Raw genomic sequence first — 19,375 nt, forward strand, 5'->3', positions numbered from 1 at the left:
GGTCCTCTGTCGCAGCCGGCTCCGAGCGGGAGGCCCGAGCCGCGAGCTTTGGCGGCCCCGCGAGTTGCAGGCAGCTGAGGTGCGGCGCTATGGAGGAGCTCGATGGCGAGCCGATAGTCACTGTAAGGGCGTCCCGAAGAGTCTTGCTTGCCCGCGCGGACTAGGGGTTGAGTCTGCTTCGTCAGCCACTGCAGGCTTGTCTCCCTCAACGCCGCCCGCGAGGCGCCCGTCCCCTTCTTTCAGCTCAGTGGCCGCTGCCCGGAGGTCACATTCGCTAGGTGGTCGCGTTAGGGTCGCCGTGGCTCTGGGAGCTCTGCTGCTCCGTGTACTCGGACTACCTGGCCCCGCAGGCCGCACCCCGTCCCTCGCTCCCCTGCCTTCCCGCCTTCCTGCTTCCCTCGCTTTTCCCGTCGGGCCAATGCTCCCTGAGCGCGCTCGGACCTGGCAGAGGAATTGTTTTTGTGTGTGTGTTTTGTTTTTCCCCCTTCCAGTCGAACTAAGCTTCACATCGCAGCGCCGTGATTTTGGCTTGTGCTTGTCCAGGGTTTACTAACCATATTCTTTCTCTGGGGGGATTACTTCTTTGTATTGCTCTGTTCGCTCTCAATTTTATCTGAACTCTCAAGAGGATATGCCCAGTGTTGCTGATCGGTGATGTTTTAGACACGAATACCTGCCGCTCCTACCTACCGCCCCCCCAGCCTGGAGTGCACTCCTCTCATCGCCTCATTTTTCACATGAAAGTTCCCGCAGCCTCGGGCCGCCGGACCAGAGAGGAAGGGAGAGGGATAGAGGGTTAGATACATCGATGAGAGAGAAACATTGATCAGCTGCCTCCTGCACATCCCCCACCGGGGATGTGCCCGCAACCAAGGCACAGGCCCTTGACCGGAATCGAACCTGGGACCCTTGAGTCCGCAGGCTGACGCTCTATCCATTGAGCCAAACCGGTTAGGGCCCCTTTTTATTTTTTAAACTTCCTTTCCCCCCGCCCCCAACCTGCAGATTACTAACTTATAATAATTGATTAGGGTGTAGCTTTCCTTTTTATCAGCACTTGAGAAATGCAGGCTGGGTTGAGGTGCCGGAACACCGCTCACTTGCTTATTCAGGTCGAATAGACTGGGCTGATCTCAGCCACATTCAGCCGTCTACATGGATTAGCACTTAACTTTCATGACCACCTACTTCGAGGATTGTCCTTGCAAATCAGTTGGAATCAAAGCCTTTAATAACAGTTTCTGTGCCTTATTTTTTTTCTTTACTAGTTGATTCCAGGAGTGAATTCCAAGAAGAAGCAAATGTGTTTTGACTGGGGTCCAGGGGAGATGCTGGTGTGTGAGACCTCCTTCAACAAAAAAGGTACTTACTATTATTTTTTCTTACAGATGATCTATCTGGGCACATTTAGTTGTTGTTGCTTTTTCCCCCTTTATTCTCTCAGATTTGACGAGTTGAGGCATGATACAGTTGAACTTATTTTACACCATTTTTTATTTTTAAAACTTTAGCTGTTTAAGAGTTTCATTGATTTATGAGACCTGGCAGATGTTCAGTCCTGGGGGGGAAAAGAGTAACAATATTCTTCCATGTGTTAGAGAAGAGCTTCTTTTCTTTAAAATTGATTTTTAGAGAGATGAAGGGGAGGACGCGAGAGAAACATGGATGTGAGATAGGAACAGCAGTTGGCTGCTTCCTACACACCACCTACTGGGGATCCAGCCGAAACCCAGGCATGTGCCCTGATCTGGAATTGAAACAGCAACAGGGACGACACCCAACCAACTGAACCACACTGGCCAGGGCTTTTCTCTTTTCTTCTTTTTTAGAGAATCTCTTTTCTTTCTTTTTATTTTCTTTTGTATTTTTATTGATTTCAGAGAGGAAGGGAGAGGGAGAGAGAGAGAGAAAAACATCAATGATGAAAGAGAATCATTGATCGGCTGCCTTCTGCATGCACCACACCAGGGATCGAGCCCACAACCTGGGCATTCGCCTTGAATGGGAATCGGACCATAACCTCCTGGTTCCTAGGTCGATGCTCAATCACTGAGCCACACTGGCCAGGCATCTTACTGAGTTTTACAAAATAGGCTAATATTAAGTGAATTTACTTTTTTCAGTAGAGTTTGATTGATGGAAGTGAAAGGTAGTTTCCAACTATGTTAGTAAGCTGAGGTGTAAAGTCAGGGAATAAGCATTTATTTTTAGAAATTCTTGTGTGGATACTTGGTAAGTGGTCATTTATATAATTTTTAATAAATGAAATTAGTGGCTGAAAGTTGAAGCTTTTGTAATTAGATAGTAAAAAAATTTATAGTGGGTTCTTCTATGATGCTGATAGATGTTAAAAAAATTTTTTTTAAATCTTGTTTCAGGAAAATCAGACACGGTGCCAAGCTGCCCTTTTATCCATATCGTTCGGAAAGATGTAGATGTTTACTCTCACATCTTGAGAAAACTCTTCAATGAATCCCATGGAATCTTTGTGGGCCTCCAGAGAATTGAAGAAGAATTGACTGGAAAATCCAGGAAAGCTCAGTGAGTAGGCTGCTAATGGGTGCTGCAGTGCACAACTAAATTGTGAAAAGCCAAATGAGATGCATTCCTGACCTTTTGCATGGTGGATGGCCCTCCTGGAGAAATGAGGGTCTCCTGGTTCTGTTCCAGTTTCTGCGCTATGCATTGTAAGTGGTCAGCAGTGGAAGTGTCTTACAGGGAATGTGCAAATGGTGTTGATTGACTTGCTGGCTTGATAAGGTTTCTTTGTTTATATTCCTACTCATTTACTCTCCAAAGAAGAAAATTTAGATCAAATAAGCACCTGAGAGTCACTGAAAGAGGTCACACTATGGAAGATTTTGAAATTAATACAAAAATGAATTTTGTTTTGTTTTTAAAGAATTACTGTTAAGGTATTTTTTTGGCAAAAGACTAGAAAACTATTGTACTATTTATAAACTAGGATTGTTTGAGGTGTGGTTCATAAGTTAACTGCATCAATGATTTTTAGCAAGAATGCCACATGTATGATGATGTTCTCAGTACATGGGGTTCATGATGTTGATGTTTTATTATTACTGGTGAGGTTGACCTTGACCACTTGGTTAATGCAGTTTCTTCACTATAAAGTTATAGTCGTTCCCTTGGTAACTAATAAGTATTTGGGGGAGAAACTTTAAGACTATGCAAATCTTCTCAAATTTTCAACCACTGATTTTAGTGTCCATCATTGGCTCTCATCTGCAACAATATCAGTATGGAATCATGGATACTTACTTTATTCCATGTATTGTATTGTATTTTACTTCTTTTATTGTTCAACTTGTTCCCTCTTTGGCCATTAAGAGCTCCTTCAACTTGGCTCTGTCTTTCAGCAAGCTCCTGTCACCTATTCTATCTTTCTGTTACCACAGACGTTCCAGACTCATCTTGGATGTCATTTCATTTTTTGTAGATTGGTTCGAGTGAGTAAAAACTACCGATCAGTCATAAGAGCATGCATGGAGGAAATGCACCAGGCAGCAAGTAAGGATTTTGTGTGTGTGTGTATGTGATAGTAATTAAAGTATTTATCTGGATATAAATACTACAAGGTAAAAGCTGATTGACATTCCAGTTCAAAACTCTCACTTTTCTATCTTAATTTTTTGTCAATCATCTTGAGTATGTTTTTCAAGTTAGAATGTACAAAGTTGACAGGTACAAGGAAGCCTAAAGGGCCAGATTAAGGATTTTTACAAAAATAGATTTAAGCAATGTTTTCTTTCTTTTTTTTATATATTTTAATTGATTTCAGCGAGGAAGGGAGAGGGAGAGAGAGAGAGATAGAAACATCAATGATGAGAGAGAATCATAGATTAGCTGCCTCCTGCAGCTGGAGCCCGATACCTGGGCATGTGCCCTGACCAGAAATCAAACAGTGACCTCCTGATTCATAGGTTGATGCTCAGCCACTGAGCTACACCAGCTGGGCTAAATTAAGGATTTTTAAAAAATTTCATCCCCAGTTCTTTGACCTTGGTGATTTAAAGTCACCATAACCACGAGAGCCACCTGACTTCTGGATGTCAACTAGTCCTGTATAACATGGTGGGCTCAGTGTTTGCTGTGTCGCAGTTAAATGTGCCACTTCTAACTTCAGGGTCTTGGTTTGAGAATCATTGATGTACAACAAAAAGATATGAAGCATTAAAAAAAAAAATCTATAGTGAAAATGGTGGTCATTAGAAGAAACAGGCACAAGCTACAGAACCTGGTATGTGAAGGTACAACAATGAGACTGAAAGTTCCATTGCTCACTTAAAATGTTTTACGTTTTATTAGTTGCTGCTAAAGATCCAGCCAGCAGTCGCCAGTTCAGCAGCCAGGTAAGGGCACTGCCTTTGTTGTTGGCACTATTATGTCTTCCTGTGTCCTCGGCACCCACCTGGAGTGGCTTTGCAGTCACTCTTTTTTGCAGCCCTCTATTCTTTCCAGGTAGACAGGCAACTCCTTGGGGTGGTAAGGATCTTTCCCAACTTCTAGTGCCCCTTCAAGGCCTAGCATATTGAAACAAAGGATGTGCTTGATAAATACTTGTTGAGTTTTCAGTTCTTAGGGGAAATATAAATCCTAACCACATTGTGTCACCTGAGGGTAGAGAGCTGAGCTTTTGGAACCACTGCTTGGTCTCATAAACTGTACTCAACTCATGAAACCAGCATTTACTGGGCTGCAAGTTCTCATCCTTTAGTTGGAGCTGGATGAGGACTTAAAGAATTCTCGTTCTTTGTTAGACGCTTTTAAAAAATATTTTTATTTCTCAATTACTGTTCACATTCAGGATTATTTTATATTAGTTTCTGGTGGTTAGACATATAATTTACAAAATGATCCCCCAAATAAGTCTAGTGCCCGTCTGGTACCCTACATAGTACAATATTAGTGACGGCATTCCTTGTGCTATAGTTTATGGCAGAATCGTGTGTGTTTTTTCACATCAAGAGTTTATTGCCCTAGCGGGTTTAGCTGAGTGGATAGAGTTTCGGCTTGCAGACGAAAGGGTCCCGGGTTCATTTCTAGTTAAGGTCATGTACCTTGGTTACAGGCTCGATCCCTGACCCTCATTGGAGCTCATGTGGGAGGCAACCAAATGATGTGTCTCTCTCACATCGATGTTTTTCTCTCTTTCTCTGTCTCTCCCCCTCACTTCCACTCTCTGTAAGAATCAATAGAAAAATATCCTCAGATGAGGATTAACAAAACAAAACCAAAGAAGTTTACTAAGGGAAAATCTATGGCAGAATCTTTTTTTTTTTTTTAATATATTTTATTGATTTTTTACAGAGAGGGATAGAGAGTTAGATACATCGATGAGAGAGAAACACTGATCAGCTGCCTCCTGCACACCCTCTACTGGGGTTGTGTCCGCAACCAAGGTACATGCCCTTGACCGGAATCAAAACTGGGACCCTTGAGTCCGCAGGCTGACGCTCAATCCACCTAGCCAAACCGGTTAGGGCCTATGGCAGAATCTTGATGCTATTCAAACTCAGTCATTTATAGGGAATGATGCACTGTTTCTCAAGTTAGAAAGCATTTATTTCCCCTTACAAATAAGCTATTCTGTGTTTGTGCATAGAAGGGTGGTGGAAAAGGGAAGAATGTATATTCCTAAGGGCAAGTTTATTTTGGGGTCTTATATTGGGTTTGGCTTTTCGTAGACTACTTTCTAAACTCCATTCCCTTGAATATCAACTCTATAATTTTTGCTTTATCTTTATATTTCTCATAATATTACTGAATATTTTTCTAAAAATAATCTCTCCTTTATTACTCAAATAAAGCCTCTTTCTAAATCATATAATCAAGATCATGGGTGTGATGAGCTAGTTATTAAATAAATATATTTTTGTTGGTTTTAGAGAAAGAGGAAGGGAGGAGAGAGACAGAGACAGACAAACATCGCTGCAAGAAAGAAACATCAATTGGTTGCCTCCCTTAAGTGCCCTGATTGGGGACCAAACCTTCAATCTGGGCATGTGCCCCGACAGAATCGAACTGGCAACTTTGTGGTTCCTGGGACGATACTCAACCAACTTAGCCATATCAGCCAGGGCAGCTATTTTTTTCTAATGTACATTAAACTAAGACCACAACCATTTAAAAAAAACACACAAGATACAGAGGCAGAGCTGCCTCAAACAGATTGTCAAACTGCAGCGGGAAGGCCGGGGAGGGTTGGGGGGCAGGAGGTGGGGGGTAAGAGATCAACCAAAGGACTTGTATGCATGCATATAAGCATAACCAATGGACATAAGACACTGGGGGAGAGGGGAGGCTAGGGGACTGTCTAGGGCGGGGGAGGGGGGAATGGACACATATGTAATACCCTTTGTAATACTTTAAGCAATAAAAAATAAATAAAAGAAAAAAAAGACAAAAAAAAAAACACACATGTTAGTTTGCATCCCATCTTCTAAAATTCTCACTGGCTTTGGGAAACCCTGCCATAGGAGTTCTCAGTAAATGTTGACCATCATGTCATTCAAGCCCGGCTTGGTTCCTGTGTTCTAAGAGTAAATCCTGGGAACGTTTTCAGTCAAAATCGTGTCTCCATTTCTCCCTCAGGTCTCCATCCTGTCTGCCATGGAGCTCATTTGGAACCTTTGTGAGATTCTCTTCATTGAAGTTGCCCCAGGTGAGCATGGACTCTTTCTGTCAGCATCAGAGCTGTCCCCGGCCCGTCCTCTTTGTCTTTCCTCTGTGTCGTGATGGGTGCTTTGTTGCCTAGGATGCTCTTTTCATCAGCACAACCATCAGCGAGCATTAATGGCAGCCAGAGAAGCCTGTTGCTTTGTCAGGTTCTGCAGAAAGAATCAGACAGATTGCCTCCCAGAAACCTAAAGTGTTAGGCGGATGACCCCGGACAAATACCAAGAAAACAGACAGTAAACTAGTGTGTGAAAGGGGTGGTCATCAATATTTGTGTCCTGGATGGTCCAGCTTCAGAAAGTTTTAGGAGAAGCTGGGGGAGAGGCACAGTGGCTTCCTCACAGCTTGCAGAAGGAACGAACCTGCCAACAGCTGGATGTCAGACTTCTAGCCTCCAGAAATGTGAGACGACAGATTTATTTTTGTTTTTTGTTGTTTTTTTTTAAAAAAGGAAATGGAAAAGAAAGTTTTAGGGATTTGCGGAAAGGTTAGGCTGTGGGAGGCAAAGTCACTTTGATTTCTGTTGCTAATGATTGGGATAGGGAAAACTCTGTGTGTTAACTGTCCACTTTGAATTAGTCTGTTGGTCTTGAATTAAATTGTGGTCAGTACAGTGTCCTGGAGTGAGTGGGCTGATGTGGGATTGCTACAGGCCTTTTTTATTTTTAAACATGTTTTATTGATTTTTTTACAGAGAGGAAGGGAGAGGGACAGAGAGCCAGAAACATCGATGAGAGAGAAACATCGATCAGCTGCCTCTGGCACACCCCCCACTGGGGATGTGCCCACAGCCAAGGCACATGCCCTTGACCGGAATCGAATCTGGGACCGTTCAGTCCACAGGCCGATGCTCTATCCACTGAGCCAAACCGGTCAGGGCACTACAGGCCTTTTTTGTATCCTTTTAAGGGTCTATGTTTGCTCTTATCCAGGAATAAGTGTTAATAATCTCTTTGCAGTCTTAGGTGTTTATTCATCTGCTAAGAAACTGAAAAATACAATTTCTTGTTGGTATGCCTCTCTGCAGTAGATTTTGTGTGTGTGTGTGTGTGTGTGTGTGTGTGTGTGTGTGTGTGTGTGTTAATCCTCATCTGAGGATATTTTTCCATTGATTTTTAGAGAGAGAGGAAAGAGAGGGAGAGAGAGAAACATCGATGTGAGAGAGAGACATTGATTGGTTGCCTCCTGCACACACCTCAACTAGGGCCGGGGAACTTGCAACCAACATACGTGCCCTTGACCAAAATTGAACCCAGGACCCTTCAGTCCATTGTTCAACACTCTATTCACTAAACCAAACAGGCTAGGGCTGTCAAAAATGTTTTTATTGTTGCAAATGTAGCACCTAATCAGTACCAGTTCCTAAATGGCTGCTACTTACATAGCCATTGAGTATTGACTAGTCATGAAGAGTCTGGAGGCTGGGGTGAGAGTGGTGTTGGCGGTGAGGTCTGGGCCTTGTATTCAACCCTTTCTTTTTTTTTTTTTTAATATATTTTTATTGATTTAGAGAGGAAGGGAGAGGGACAGAAAGATAGAAACATCAGTGAGGAGAGAGAGGGTCATTGATTGGCTGCCTCCTGCACGCCCCACACTGGGGATCAAGCCTGCAACCCAGGCATGTGCCCCGACCAAGAATCGAACCCTGACCTCCTGGTTTATAGGTCGAAGCTCAACCACTGAGCCACACCCGCCAGGCTGTTCAACCCTTTCTAGGATTCAGTGAAAGCTGTTGCTGCCTGACACAGGACGTATTCCATAAAAGCCCATTTGCTAGTCCAGTCCTTTGTTCAGGACCACACGTATATACTCATTTAAGAGGGATACCCCTTTTCTCCAAAGCTTGTCTGCCCTACTTTCTCTGTACGATGAGAAAGCGGAATTTGCCGCACGTGAATGTGTGACGAGAGTCTCTCCCCGCAGCCGGCCCGCTCCTCCTCCTCCTCCTTGACTGGGTCCGACTGCACGTGTGCGAGGTGGACAGTGTGTTGGCAGATGTTCTGGGCAGCGAGAACCCAAGCAAACATGAGAACTTCTGGAACTTGGTAAGGACCTTGTGCAAGCTGGGCCTCCCCTTCACCCACCTCAAGTCCTGTTTTCCCCAGTGCTGGCAGGCAGGCCTGAGGGTTGCTTACTGAGCCTGCTTACACTTGGCCTGGCTCTTCCTGTCTGTAATTATGGAAACACCCTTAGATCCTTTCTTCCCTGCTCCACTGGAAAGTTTAGAACTAAGTTATCATGTTAAAAAAGTAATGCTTTGTAGACATTCCAGTGAGAAGGGAAATTTGGTTTCTTTAGGCACCTAAGGGAGAGAAGATGTGAATACAAAACCGATGCTTGGGGTTGGGGGTTAGGTGTTGATGAAAATGAACTTGAGGGGTTGTTTTGAGGGGATAGAAATGTTCTAAAATGATTATGATGGTGCCCAACTCTGCAAACTTACTAAAACGAATTATATACTTAAATAGGTGAGTATTTATAGTGTGTAAGTTATAACTCAATGAAGCTATTAAAAACAAAAAGATTGATGATCCCAGAGTCATTTTGGATGATCAGTTTGTAAGTCATCATGTGTGCCCGGGATGTGCATGTATGTATGTGAGAGCAGTACTTTTTCCACTCACCTCTACTGACCTGTGACCCAATTGGGAGGGACGAAGGAGGGGGTTGCTAGTTGACCCGAATAATGGAAAGTTGATTAAATTTATAAAATCTGGAATTCAGGTCAAGACTTGTTGCCTTTGAGGCTATTTTGGGGCCTTTGGTCCAGGACATCAGTACAGCTAAGGGGAGAGCCTTCACTCAGGAAGTATTGGGTCCAGATTTTTAATCTGATTCATTCATTCACTGAGATTTCATTGAGGGCTACTCTTTGCAAGGCACAAGCATGACCAAAGAAGGCAAAGATTTCTGCCCTTGCGGAGACAGTTCCTGCACAGGAGGTAGGAAATAGAGAAACAAGTAAAGCATGTACCATGTCTAATAGTGACGCTTTGGAGAGACATAAAGCAAGCAGGGAACTGCGAGTGGGAGAGGGAGTCAGAAGGAGCTGAGGAGGGGAGCTGTGCAGATGAAGGGAGGAAGGGCATTCCCAACAGCGGGGCCTGTAAATGCTGCGTCCGTGAGGCAGAGTGGGACGAGGACGGCAAGGAGACCAGTGAGCCGGGAGCAGCGGGAGCAAGAGGGAGAGTTGGGGATTAAGGACAAGGCCAGATCGTAGAGGACCCGCTGGGCTGTCCTAAGGATGTTAGCTTTCAGAGCGGGAATAACTAACAGAGAGGAACCGTGCTCCGTGGTGCCACACTGCCCGGTTAGCATTCCAGCTCTGCCTCTTACCAGCTGTTAGGTCACGAATGAGTCCCTTCACAGCCTTCAGTTTTTCATCTGTACAGTAGAGGTAACAACACTTACCCATAGGGCTGTTACGATTAAATTAGTTAAAGGGTGTGATTGTGTATAAATTAGTTGATAGATACAGTAAAGAGCTTATGTTTTGTTCCTGGGTCAGGTGGGGTCAGGGGGATGTTGGAAAGTTGAGCAAAGGAGCGCCATGACCTGACTTAGGCTTTGGAAGGCTCTTCCGGCTGCTCTCCTGAGGACAGTGAGGCCAGAGCACAGAGATACCAGAGTGGAGGCCATGGTACTACACCAGGCAAAGACGGGGGTGACTTGGACAAGAGCAGGAGCTGAGCACAGGAGCTGGTGAGAAGAGATTAGGGTCTGGATGCAGTTTAAAGACAATTGGTGGGGCTTGCTAATGGACTGACTATGGGTGTGTGAGAATAGAAGAATTTGGGAAGATCGGGTTGGTGAGTTGGAGGTGACCAGGTGCTTGCTTTTGTAAGCATGTTATGATGCCCGTGAGAGCCAAGTGGAGATACTGACTGGGCGGTAGGAGATGTGAGTCTGGAATTCAGAGAAGGAAGGCCAGGCTAGAGAGAAAAATTGGGGACTTGTCAGCATATATATATCCTTGGCTTTTTTTTTTTTTAACATGACATCTAGTAAAGAAAAAAAAATTGACTTCTACGTGTATGCTTGTGTGCGTATACTGTTGATTTTCATTATTCGTGATAGGTCTGTAAAGGTGCCTGGAACAGTGAACTGGCGATTGCTGGACCACTGCTTCTAGGGGAAATACAGACCCTCTGGTCACAACCGTTTTGTCAGCTGATCACTATATAGTCCTCTTATGTTTGTTTAAAGGCACCTTATTTAAATTGTGTTGTTGACTCATTGACATTGAACTCACGCCAGCAGCACTATACAGCACTTCGTGCCTGTACGAAGCTTATCTATCATGTTTGGGGCACATCACACCCTTTGCACTTAGGGACCCTGCATAGCAATTTAGCACTATGCTTGGGGGCCCAACGAAAAGCATAAAAATGCAAACAATCTTGGCACTAAATAGATTGTGAGAAAGACACTTGTTTAGTGTGAGAGCTGATACAAGGAGGCAGAGCGCTACCTTGTTCGCTCAGCTGGAAATGTGCGCACCCAGTGACTCAAAGTGATTGCTGCTCTGCACGTATCCACAGGTGATGGTGATGGCACCTCGAGGATTGATTTGGGGGTTACAGATAAATTTTAGCAAGTAGGCAAATTTACAGATATGGACTCTGAATAAAGAGGATTGACTGCACTTACATCAAGTATATGTATATATATATATATATATATATATATATATATATATATATGTATGTGTATTTGAACTGAAACCTTTATGAACCAATAATTCATTTGATACCGCTGATATTTTTTGTTTCATTTATTGTTTAAACTGTAATGGGTTACACTGTCAGTTTCTTTTTTTCCTTTTTTTAAAATATTTTTATTGACTTTAGAGAGGAAAGGAGAGGGAGCGAGAGAGAGATAGAAACATCAATGATGATAGAGAATCATTGATCGGCTGTCTCCTGCACGCCCCCTACTGGGGATTCAGCCTGCAACAGAGGTACATGCCCTTGACCGGAATTGAACCCGGGACCCTTCAGTCCGCAGGCCGATACTCTATCCACTGAGCCAAACCAGCTAGGTCTACACTGTCAGTTTCAAAAGCATGGTTCACCTGCAGCCGTGTCAAATTCGGTGCCTGCCCCCCATGGCAGACATTGGTCCAGAAGGCTGCCATAGAATCACTGTGGCACATGGGCCCTGGTCCCCTCTGCTGGGCCTCAGGGATAAATTTGGCTACAGACACCAAGCTCCTAGACCTGGAGGCTGGGGTGGTGGTGGTGGTGGGGAGGTGGGAAGCATGGTTCAGATTAAAGCCATAAGACTGGATGAGCTAGATTACTTCTGGAGGGAAGGAAGGAGCCATCACGCTTCCCCAAGGCTAGGAAGCCAGAGTGTGGACTCTGGGGAGGGCTTCTGGGCCTCCCATGAATGCTCATGTTCTTGGGTGTCCCCCAGGTGACCATCTTGGTGCTGCAAGGCAGGCTGGACGAGGCCCGGCAGATGCTCTCCAAGGAAGCTGACGCCAGCCCCACCTCTGCAGGCATGTGCCGAATCCTGGGGGATCTGATGAGGACAATGCCCGTTCTCAGCGTACGTGGGGGCAGCCCTGCTCTGAGGGTCATGGGGGGTGGGTTCATTCGTTAAGCACAAGGGGTTCATGTGGTGATGGTGTCTCACTGCCTCTCTCCCTTAGCCTGGTAACACGCAGACCCTAACAGAGCTCGAGCTCAAGTGGCAGCACTGGCATGAGGAATGTGAGCGGCACCTCCAGGATGGCACGTTCGTCTCCAGTCCTCACCTGGAGTCTCTCTGCAAGGTGTGGGAAACAAGTCCAGGGCGGGTCCAAGATGTCTTCCCTTAAGGCTTGTGGCGGCCAGCCCAGTGCTGGCAGAAACTTGGTCCTCCCTGGCCAGGGCTATCCATTCTCAGGAAGGAGAGGGCGTTCAGACCAGGTGCGCCCGCTGAGCTCAGGAGTTACAGAGAGCTCCCCTGGAGCTGCGGGGAAACGTCTTTCTCCTCAGATCATGTTGGGAGACGAAGCTGCCTTGTTGGAGCAGAAGGAGCTGCTGAGTAACTGGTATCATTTCCTAGTGACCCGGCTCTTGTACTCTCATCCCACAGTCAAGCCCATTGATCTGCATTTCTATGCCCAGGTGAGTCTGAGCTCCATGGGGTGGGTTGGGGAGTAGGGGTCCTGGGGCTCTGCTCCCTGCTCGGTCATTTTCAGTGTGTGGCCTCTGCGTTGAACCTTCCTGGAGAACTGCAAGGGGCTTTCCTTTGGCCCTGTTAAAGGGCCCATCAGGGTTCCCTGCACAGTAGCCCTGCCAGCCCCCTGGAGTCTCTGCTTCCGTCCGGGGATTGACTGCGTCACCACCTTCCCACAGTCCAGCCTTGACCTGTTTCTGGGAGGTGAGAGCAACCCAGAGCCCCTGGACAACATCCTGATGGCGGCCTTCGAGTTTGACATCCACCAAGTGATCAAGGAGTGCAGGTAGGACCCGCTGTGCCACCGGCATTCTAACCGTCTTTAGGTGGGTTCAGTGGCATTAAGTACATTCACAATGTTGTGCAGCTATCACTGCCCTCCTTTTCTAGAATGTCCTGCTTTTTTTTTTTTTTTAAATATATATTTTATTGATTTTTTACAGAGAGGAAGGGAGAGGGACAGAGAGTTAGAAACATTTATCAGCTGCCTCCTGCACATCCGCCACTGGGGATGTGTCCGCAACCAAGGTACATGCTCTTGACCAGAATCGAACCTGGGACCCTTCCACCCGCAGGCCGACGCTCTATCCACTGAGCCAAACCGGTCAGGGCTTCTTTTTTTCTTTTTTAAAATATATTCTTATTGATTTCAGAGAGGAAGGGAGAGGGAGAGAGAGAAACATCAATGATGAGAGAGAATCATTGCTTGGCTTCCTTCTGCACACCCCTACTGGGGATCAAACCCGCAACCCAGGCATGTGCCCTTGACAAGAATCGAACCCAGGACCTTTCATTCTGCAGGCCGACGCTCTAGCCACTAAGCCAAACTGGCTAGGGCCAGAGCAGGTATTCTACACCAGTCCTCTCCCCAGAAGGGTATCTCATCATTGTGATCAACGTTCAGCAAGATAGGAAAGGGAGTCTTATGCATAATGAGTCGGAGGTAAAGCTTTCCAGAGATCCATGTATAGGAAGTACGTCAGGAAGCATTTACCCTCCCTTCTGGGCAGCCTGGACAAGTGGGTGTTGCACCAAAGACTCCCAGAGGGAGAAAGTGGGCATGGCAGCACACTGCCTTCCTCAAGCACCAGGTTCACTCTTCGCCTGGGTGGATCCTAGTAGATCGGGGCACTGGGAAGGGTCCCCTCCCGCTACATGCTCTTCCTGTTTTGGGCAAAAGAAAGCCAAGGCTTCAAGAAAATGATGCTAGATTTGGAGAAATGGGTTTTGTGTCAGTATGTTTTTTTTACAGACCTGTAAAATATAGAGACTTTAGTTGGAGCTGGAAGAAGACAGACTTTGGCTGATGGCAGGTGTGGGGCATCTGAGTGGAGGAGTCAGTGAGAATGACTTAGAAAGGCAGACACGTTACTGTGTGGCCTGGTCTCTGATTGGAAACAATGGGCATTCCTAAACGTGCTGTCTGTCAGAGCAGCAGGTTACTTCCCACCGGCGCTTCCTGCATAGCCACGTCTGGATTTTTAGGAACAAAATAGATTTGAGCAGAACAAGGAGGAAAGACAGTAAAAGGGAAAGCATCCTGTTCTTTTGGTGACAGTAGGAGAAAAAGAGAAGTGCCAATCAAGAGGGCTGGCTCTTATAAATGGCTTAGAAAACGGCATCACCCTCATGCCAGTTACACCAGGGAAAGAAAGAACAGGCTCACAAGCCCTCAGTCTGGGCACCTCTGCCCTGGCAAGCAGGAGGATCTGAGGTTGTTCTGTTAGCTGTGAATCTTGGAGCTTGGGTTTTTCTGATCAGGAAGCTACTTCTTACCCCATTTTGAAAGAAAAGCAAGTCTCAGGACCTCATCCCAGGAATTGGGAGAAGGGCTGCAGTGTCTTCAGAGAGTAACAGAGTTTTAGAAATTTTCCCTCCTGGACAGGGAGAGTTGGACTTGGGGTCTTGCAAGCAGTTGATTTCTCATGGTTTGTACTGGTTCGACCCAAGCTTAGTTCCCAGGGGAGCCGAGAGCATCAGTCTGGAGTTGGGCCAGTGGGCTGGTGGTAAGGAAGCCTTGCTGCTGTGGGTGTGATGTCAGCTGGGTTCAGGACGACCCTGGGAAAGCAATGAGGGGAGTCCTTTCTAAAGGCACTAGAAGGGAGGTTTCTACAGGCACCTGCTTCCCCCCAGGTGTCAACTATGCCAGACGGGAAGGGGCAGAAAGAGCTAGTGATCCTGAAGTAGAGCATAAAGGCTTGTGGAGGCCCCTGCTGAAGGGCCACGAGTTTGCCTGTTACCCCCATAGATGAAAGAAGTCAGGAATCCTTCCAGGGCTCATTTCCTCCCCTGTGGCCTGCAGCTTCCCTTAAAAGCCAGTTCCTTTCTCTCCAGCAAAAGGGAAGCAGGGAACTGGGCAAGACGGCAGCTTCCTGGTGCCCTGAAAGCCCTCCGCAGGAATTGAACTAAAAGGAAACAAACAGGTCTTCCTTCAAAGGAAAGAAATAGGCCTGTTACCTGCTTAAGGGACTGTAAATGCCTTCAAGCCAAAAGGCTAAGGTGAGAGGTGAGTTGACATAATGATGGGTAGGAGAGATCTGAGATTATCAAGGACCAATTTTACTATTCCCAGTATTTTTGATTTTATCAAAATAGGGGCCACTAGGTATTTTCGGCAGGGCAGTGCCATGAAATTTGTATTTGAGAACGAGCAATCTAGAGTACGGAGAATGGCAAGGCTGGTAGATCAGTCCTAAGGCCAATACAGTCATCTGTGTGGAAAGTGGTGATAACAATAGTTAACGTTCATTAGGCTGAGAGTTTTTATGGGCTATTTCACTTTATTTTGCATCAAACCTTGGAGATAGGTGCTGTTATTTCATGCTTATGTTACAGATGTGGAAAGTGAACCCTGGTAAAGTCACCCTGCCAGCTCACAAGGGGCACTGTTGGTATTTGGATCCAAAGCCTTTCACCAAAGTCCGTACTGTTTGGATTAATGAATGATTACACTTGGGAAACTGCATCTGCCTTAATAGTGTGCTCCATTCACTTTACTTGGGTTGATTTTGCATTATAGAAAGCAACCATTAAAGTTTGTTTTCTCTCTCCCAATTTAAAAAATAGCCAAGTATTAGCTACAAAATACAGAAAGGCCTACACCAAGTAACAAATGAAAAATATAACTCAGAGTCACGCATACACACTGACAGTAAGCGCATTCGTGTGCTCTCTACAAAATGACCCTGGAGAGTTTACAAACAGGTGCTGATATTACTAGTTGTCTCCTCTAAGTGCTTTAGAGGGCTCTAGAAACGTTCATTTTTAACAGTGGTCCCAGATGATTCTAGATTTTGATTAAAGTGTGGTTTGGATGCCCTAACCAGTTTGGCTCAGTGGATAGAGCGTCGGCCTGCGGACTCAAGGGTCCCAGGTTCGGTTCCGGTCAAGGGCATGTACCTTGGTTGCGGGCACATACCCAGTGTGGAGTGTGCAGGAGACAGCTGATCGATGTTTCTCTCTCATCGATGTTTCTAACTCTCTATCCCTCTCCCTTCCTCTCTGTAAAAAACCAATAAAATATATTTTTAAAAAAAGTGTGGTTTGGAGAATGACTTTTCTTTTTAAAAAATACGTTTTTATTGATTTCAGAGAGGAAGGGAGAGGGAGATAGAAACATAAATGATGAGTGAGAATAATTGATTGGCTGCCTTCTGCATGCTTCCTACTGGGGATCAAGCCCGCAACCCAAGCATGTACCTTTGACAAGAATTGAACCCGGGACCCTTCAGTTCATAGGCCGATGCTCTATCCACTGAGCCAAACCAGCCAGAGCTGGAGAATTACTTTTAACCTTCATTGTCAAATCACATACACAATAAAATTATAAATCATGTAATTGAGCAAAAAATAACTTTATACAAAGTATAGATACTTAAACACAAGATGGTTTTTAAAATGAAATCACATGTATATAGTTGTATTCACAAAGTACACTCATCAACAGCTTTACAGTGCGGAACATCACATCCAAATGCAAATGAAGATATTCCTCTGAATTCCGTGTTTCATTGAGCATCAGAAACCACCAATCTTTTAGTCCTTTTTTTGTTCATTAGTCTCAGTCCTCATTTTCTGCATCTGATTGGATCCCTGGATTATATCTCATTGTGTGACATTTTGGTGGTCCCTCGTCAGTCCCCATGTAACAGAGAAACTTCTCACTCTGTGCTCTCATTACTGTCCCTCCCACCCTTTTTTTTAAAAAAAAAAATATTTTTTTTATTGATTTCAGAGAGGAAGGGAGAGGGAGATAGAAACATCAATGATGAGAGAATCACTGATTGGCTGCCTCCTGCACACCCCCTGCTGGGGATGGAGCCCACAACCTGGGCATGTGCCCTGATTGGGAATCGAACTATGACCTCCTGATTCATAGGTTGAGGATCAACCACAGCCACGGTGACAGGGCCCTCCCATCCTTTTTCAGCAAAGCAAATGTGGGGTTCCTGCTCATATCCCACTCATGTGGGCCATGGCTTCTCACCCTGACTCTCCTTCTTGCCTTGGTGTCTGAACCTACAGCATCGCCCTAAGCAACTGGTGGTTTGTGGCCCATCTGACCGATTTGCTGGATCACTGCAAACTCCTCCAGTCCCACAACCTCTAGTAAGTGTGCATGGCACGCCCACCCTTTTCCCCCACCTCCCAGGCTCTCGAGGGGTGAGCTGAATGCCTAGAAGGAATGTTGAGCTGCAGAAGGGGGCCCTGAATGGAGCAGACCAGGAGTCTTGGTCTCATCATATGTTTTATTCCAGTTTTGGATCCAACATGAGAGAGTTCCTCCTGCTAGAATATGCCTCGGGGCTGTTTTCTCATCACAGGTAGGAAGGCCCCAGGGGATGACAGCAGGGTGCTCTTCAGCATACGGGTGCATTGGAACTTGGACTGTGTTCCCTGAAGGCCGTCGTGGTCTAGAGATGAGCCATCTTGGGGGCCAATCCCAGAGCTCCACGGCAGCACCTGGACAGGCCCTCATGTCTGTCCTCCTTGGACCTTTGCAGCCTGTGGCAGCTGGGGGTGGATTACTTTGACTACTGCCCTGAGCTGGGCCGAGTTTCCTTGGAGCTGCACATTGAGCGCATCCCTCTGAGCACCGAGCAGAAAGCCCTCAAGGTGCTGCGGATTTGTGAGCAGCGGCAGATGACTGAGCAAGGTGAGTCGGCCCTCCCTCGGCATGGGCCTCTGTTCATGCCATGCCACCTAGACTGGAGAGAGGTCAGGAAGCGGCTGCCAAAAAAGGAAACCGAACACAGGAACATGACTGGGGAGGGACAACGAGCTAGGGATTCTTTGGGACCTAGAAGCAATCCAGCACTTGCCTTTTTATTTTACTTTTTAAAAATATATATTTTATTGACTTTTTACAGAGAGGAAGGGAGAGGGATAGAGAGAAACATCGATGGGAGAGAAACATTGATCAGCTGCCTCTTGCACACCACATACTAGGGATGTGCCTGCAATCAAGGTACATGCCCTTGACCGGAATCGAACCCGGGACTCCTCAGTGTGCAGGCCAACGCTCTATCCACCGAGCCAAACCGATTAGGGTACTTATTTATTTTTAAAAATTATTTTTATTGATTTCAGAGAGGGAGGGAGAGGGAGAGAGAGAAACATCAGTGATGAGAGAGAATTATTGATGGGCTGCCTTTTGCATGCCCCCTACTGGAAATTGAGCCATGACCACCTGGTTCATAGGTTGACACTCAGTCAATGAGGCACACCATCCAGATGAACACTTGCCTTTTTAAAAATGTTACCCACCCACTTCCCTCATGCTTACTCCAAGAGGTCAGGGCTGGGTCAGCTTTGGGTTTGCCTGTCCCGAGTGAGTTGCTGTTACTAGATAAGGCTGGCTCTGGGGAAGCAGGACCAGAGGTGGTTTGGAAAGAACAGGGAGGAAATGAAGGCTGCCCCTTCTCTTCTCATTGTTGCGTGATAAAAGCCTAAGTTATTCTTCCCTGAGGCACTTGTGTGTGCATGACTGTGAAAGCATGTGGCATTCAGGACCCAAGGGATGATGGGATTTTTGGCACCTGGAACCATATTGGAAGAGTTGATCTGGGGGGAGCAAGAAATACCTTATTGCCACCCCTGACATCAAATCAGCTCACAAAGCCGATCCTGTCAGGGTGGGTCATACTATTAACGCTAGGAGGCAATTGATAAACCGTTCTGCCAACCAAGCTGCATTTGGGGCCTGTGGGGGAGACTGGAAGGCTGAGAGGAGGTGAGAGGGCTGGTCCTTTCCCAGCAGGGTTTAGGAATGATTCGTAGGATGAAGAATTCACCTTTTCCCTTTTTGCCTGCAAAGTTCGCAGCATTTGTAAGATCTTAGCTATGAAAGCTGTCCGCAACAATCGCCTGGGCTCCGCCCTCTCGTGGAGCATTCGAGCCAAAGATGCTGCCTTTGCCACGCTGGTGTCAGACAGGTGGGTTCAACCAGTATCAGCTTCCGGGAACTGCCTGGGAAATGGGGAGGCTGAGGTGGTGGGCCTGGGACTGCTTT

General features: G+C 46.1%; 2 protein-coding genes and 1 non-coding gene across 5 annotated transcripts in view; 2 read left to right on the top strand and 1 right to left on the bottom strand.

The window, feature by feature from the left end:
- The window catches only part of NUP85 (nucleoporin 85), a 22,029-nt gene continuing 2,654 nt past the window's right edge, over nucleotides 1–19,375 (top strand). Inside the window, exons 1-15 of the mRNA XM_059671197.1 lie at nucleotides 1–122; nucleotides 1,269–1,362; nucleotides 2,379–2,541; nucleotides 3,458–3,528; nucleotides 4,327–4,370; nucleotides 6,613–6,682; nucleotides 8,620–8,741; nucleotides 12,115–12,249; nucleotides 12,353–12,475; nucleotides 12,681–12,812; nucleotides 13,044–13,150; nucleotides 17,389–17,472; nucleotides 17,622–17,687; nucleotides 17,868–18,019; nucleotides 19,181–19,298. Of these exons, the coding sequence (XP_059527180.1) occupies nucleotides 90–122; nucleotides 1,269–1,362; nucleotides 2,379–2,541; nucleotides 3,458–3,528; nucleotides 4,327–4,370; nucleotides 6,613–6,682; nucleotides 8,620–8,741; nucleotides 12,115–12,249; nucleotides 12,353–12,475; nucleotides 12,681–12,812; nucleotides 13,044–13,150; nucleotides 17,389–17,472; nucleotides 17,622–17,687; nucleotides 17,868–18,019; nucleotides 19,181–19,298 (1,514 nt within the window). The 5' untranslated portion in view covers nucleotides 1–89. The remainder of the gene's footprint in view (nucleotides 123–1,268; nucleotides 1,363–2,378; nucleotides 2,542–3,457; nucleotides 3,529–4,326; nucleotides 4,371–6,612; nucleotides 6,683–8,619; nucleotides 8,742–12,114; nucleotides 12,250–12,352; nucleotides 12,476–12,680; nucleotides 12,813–13,043; nucleotides 13,151–17,388; nucleotides 17,473–17,621; nucleotides 17,688–17,867; nucleotides 18,020–19,180; nucleotides 19,299–19,375) is intronic.
- LOC132219446 (small nucleolar RNA SNORA5) lies at nucleotides 11,772–11,904 on the top strand. The gene has a single exon (XR_009449457.1). It is a non-coding gene; the product is annotated as a small nucleolar RNA SNORA5 (small nucleolar RNA).
- Nucleotides 14,887–19,375, bottom strand: part of GGA3 (golgi associated, gamma adaptin ear containing, ARF binding protein 3) — a 21,977-nt gene continuing 17,488 nt past the window's right edge. For 2 of the 3 annotated variants that reach the window (XM_059671191.1, XM_059671187.1), the window contains one exon: nucleotides 17,078–18,093. In XM_059671191.1, the coding sequence (XP_059527174.1) occupies nucleotides 18,067–18,093 (27 nt within the window). In that variant the 3' untranslated portion in view covers nucleotides 17,078–18,066. Of the gene's footprint in view, nucleotides 14,923–17,077; nucleotides 18,094–19,375 lie in introns of those variants that run through there. The other variant, XM_059671192.1, reaches the window with a different exon arrangement.

The sequence above is a fragment of the Myotis daubentonii genome, chromosome 16, assembly GCF_963259705.1.
Source record: "Myotis daubentonii chromosome 16, mMyoDau2.1, whole genome shotgun sequence".
NCBI lineage: Eukaryota > Metazoa > Chordata > Mammalia > Chiroptera > Vespertilionidae > Myotis > Myotis daubentonii.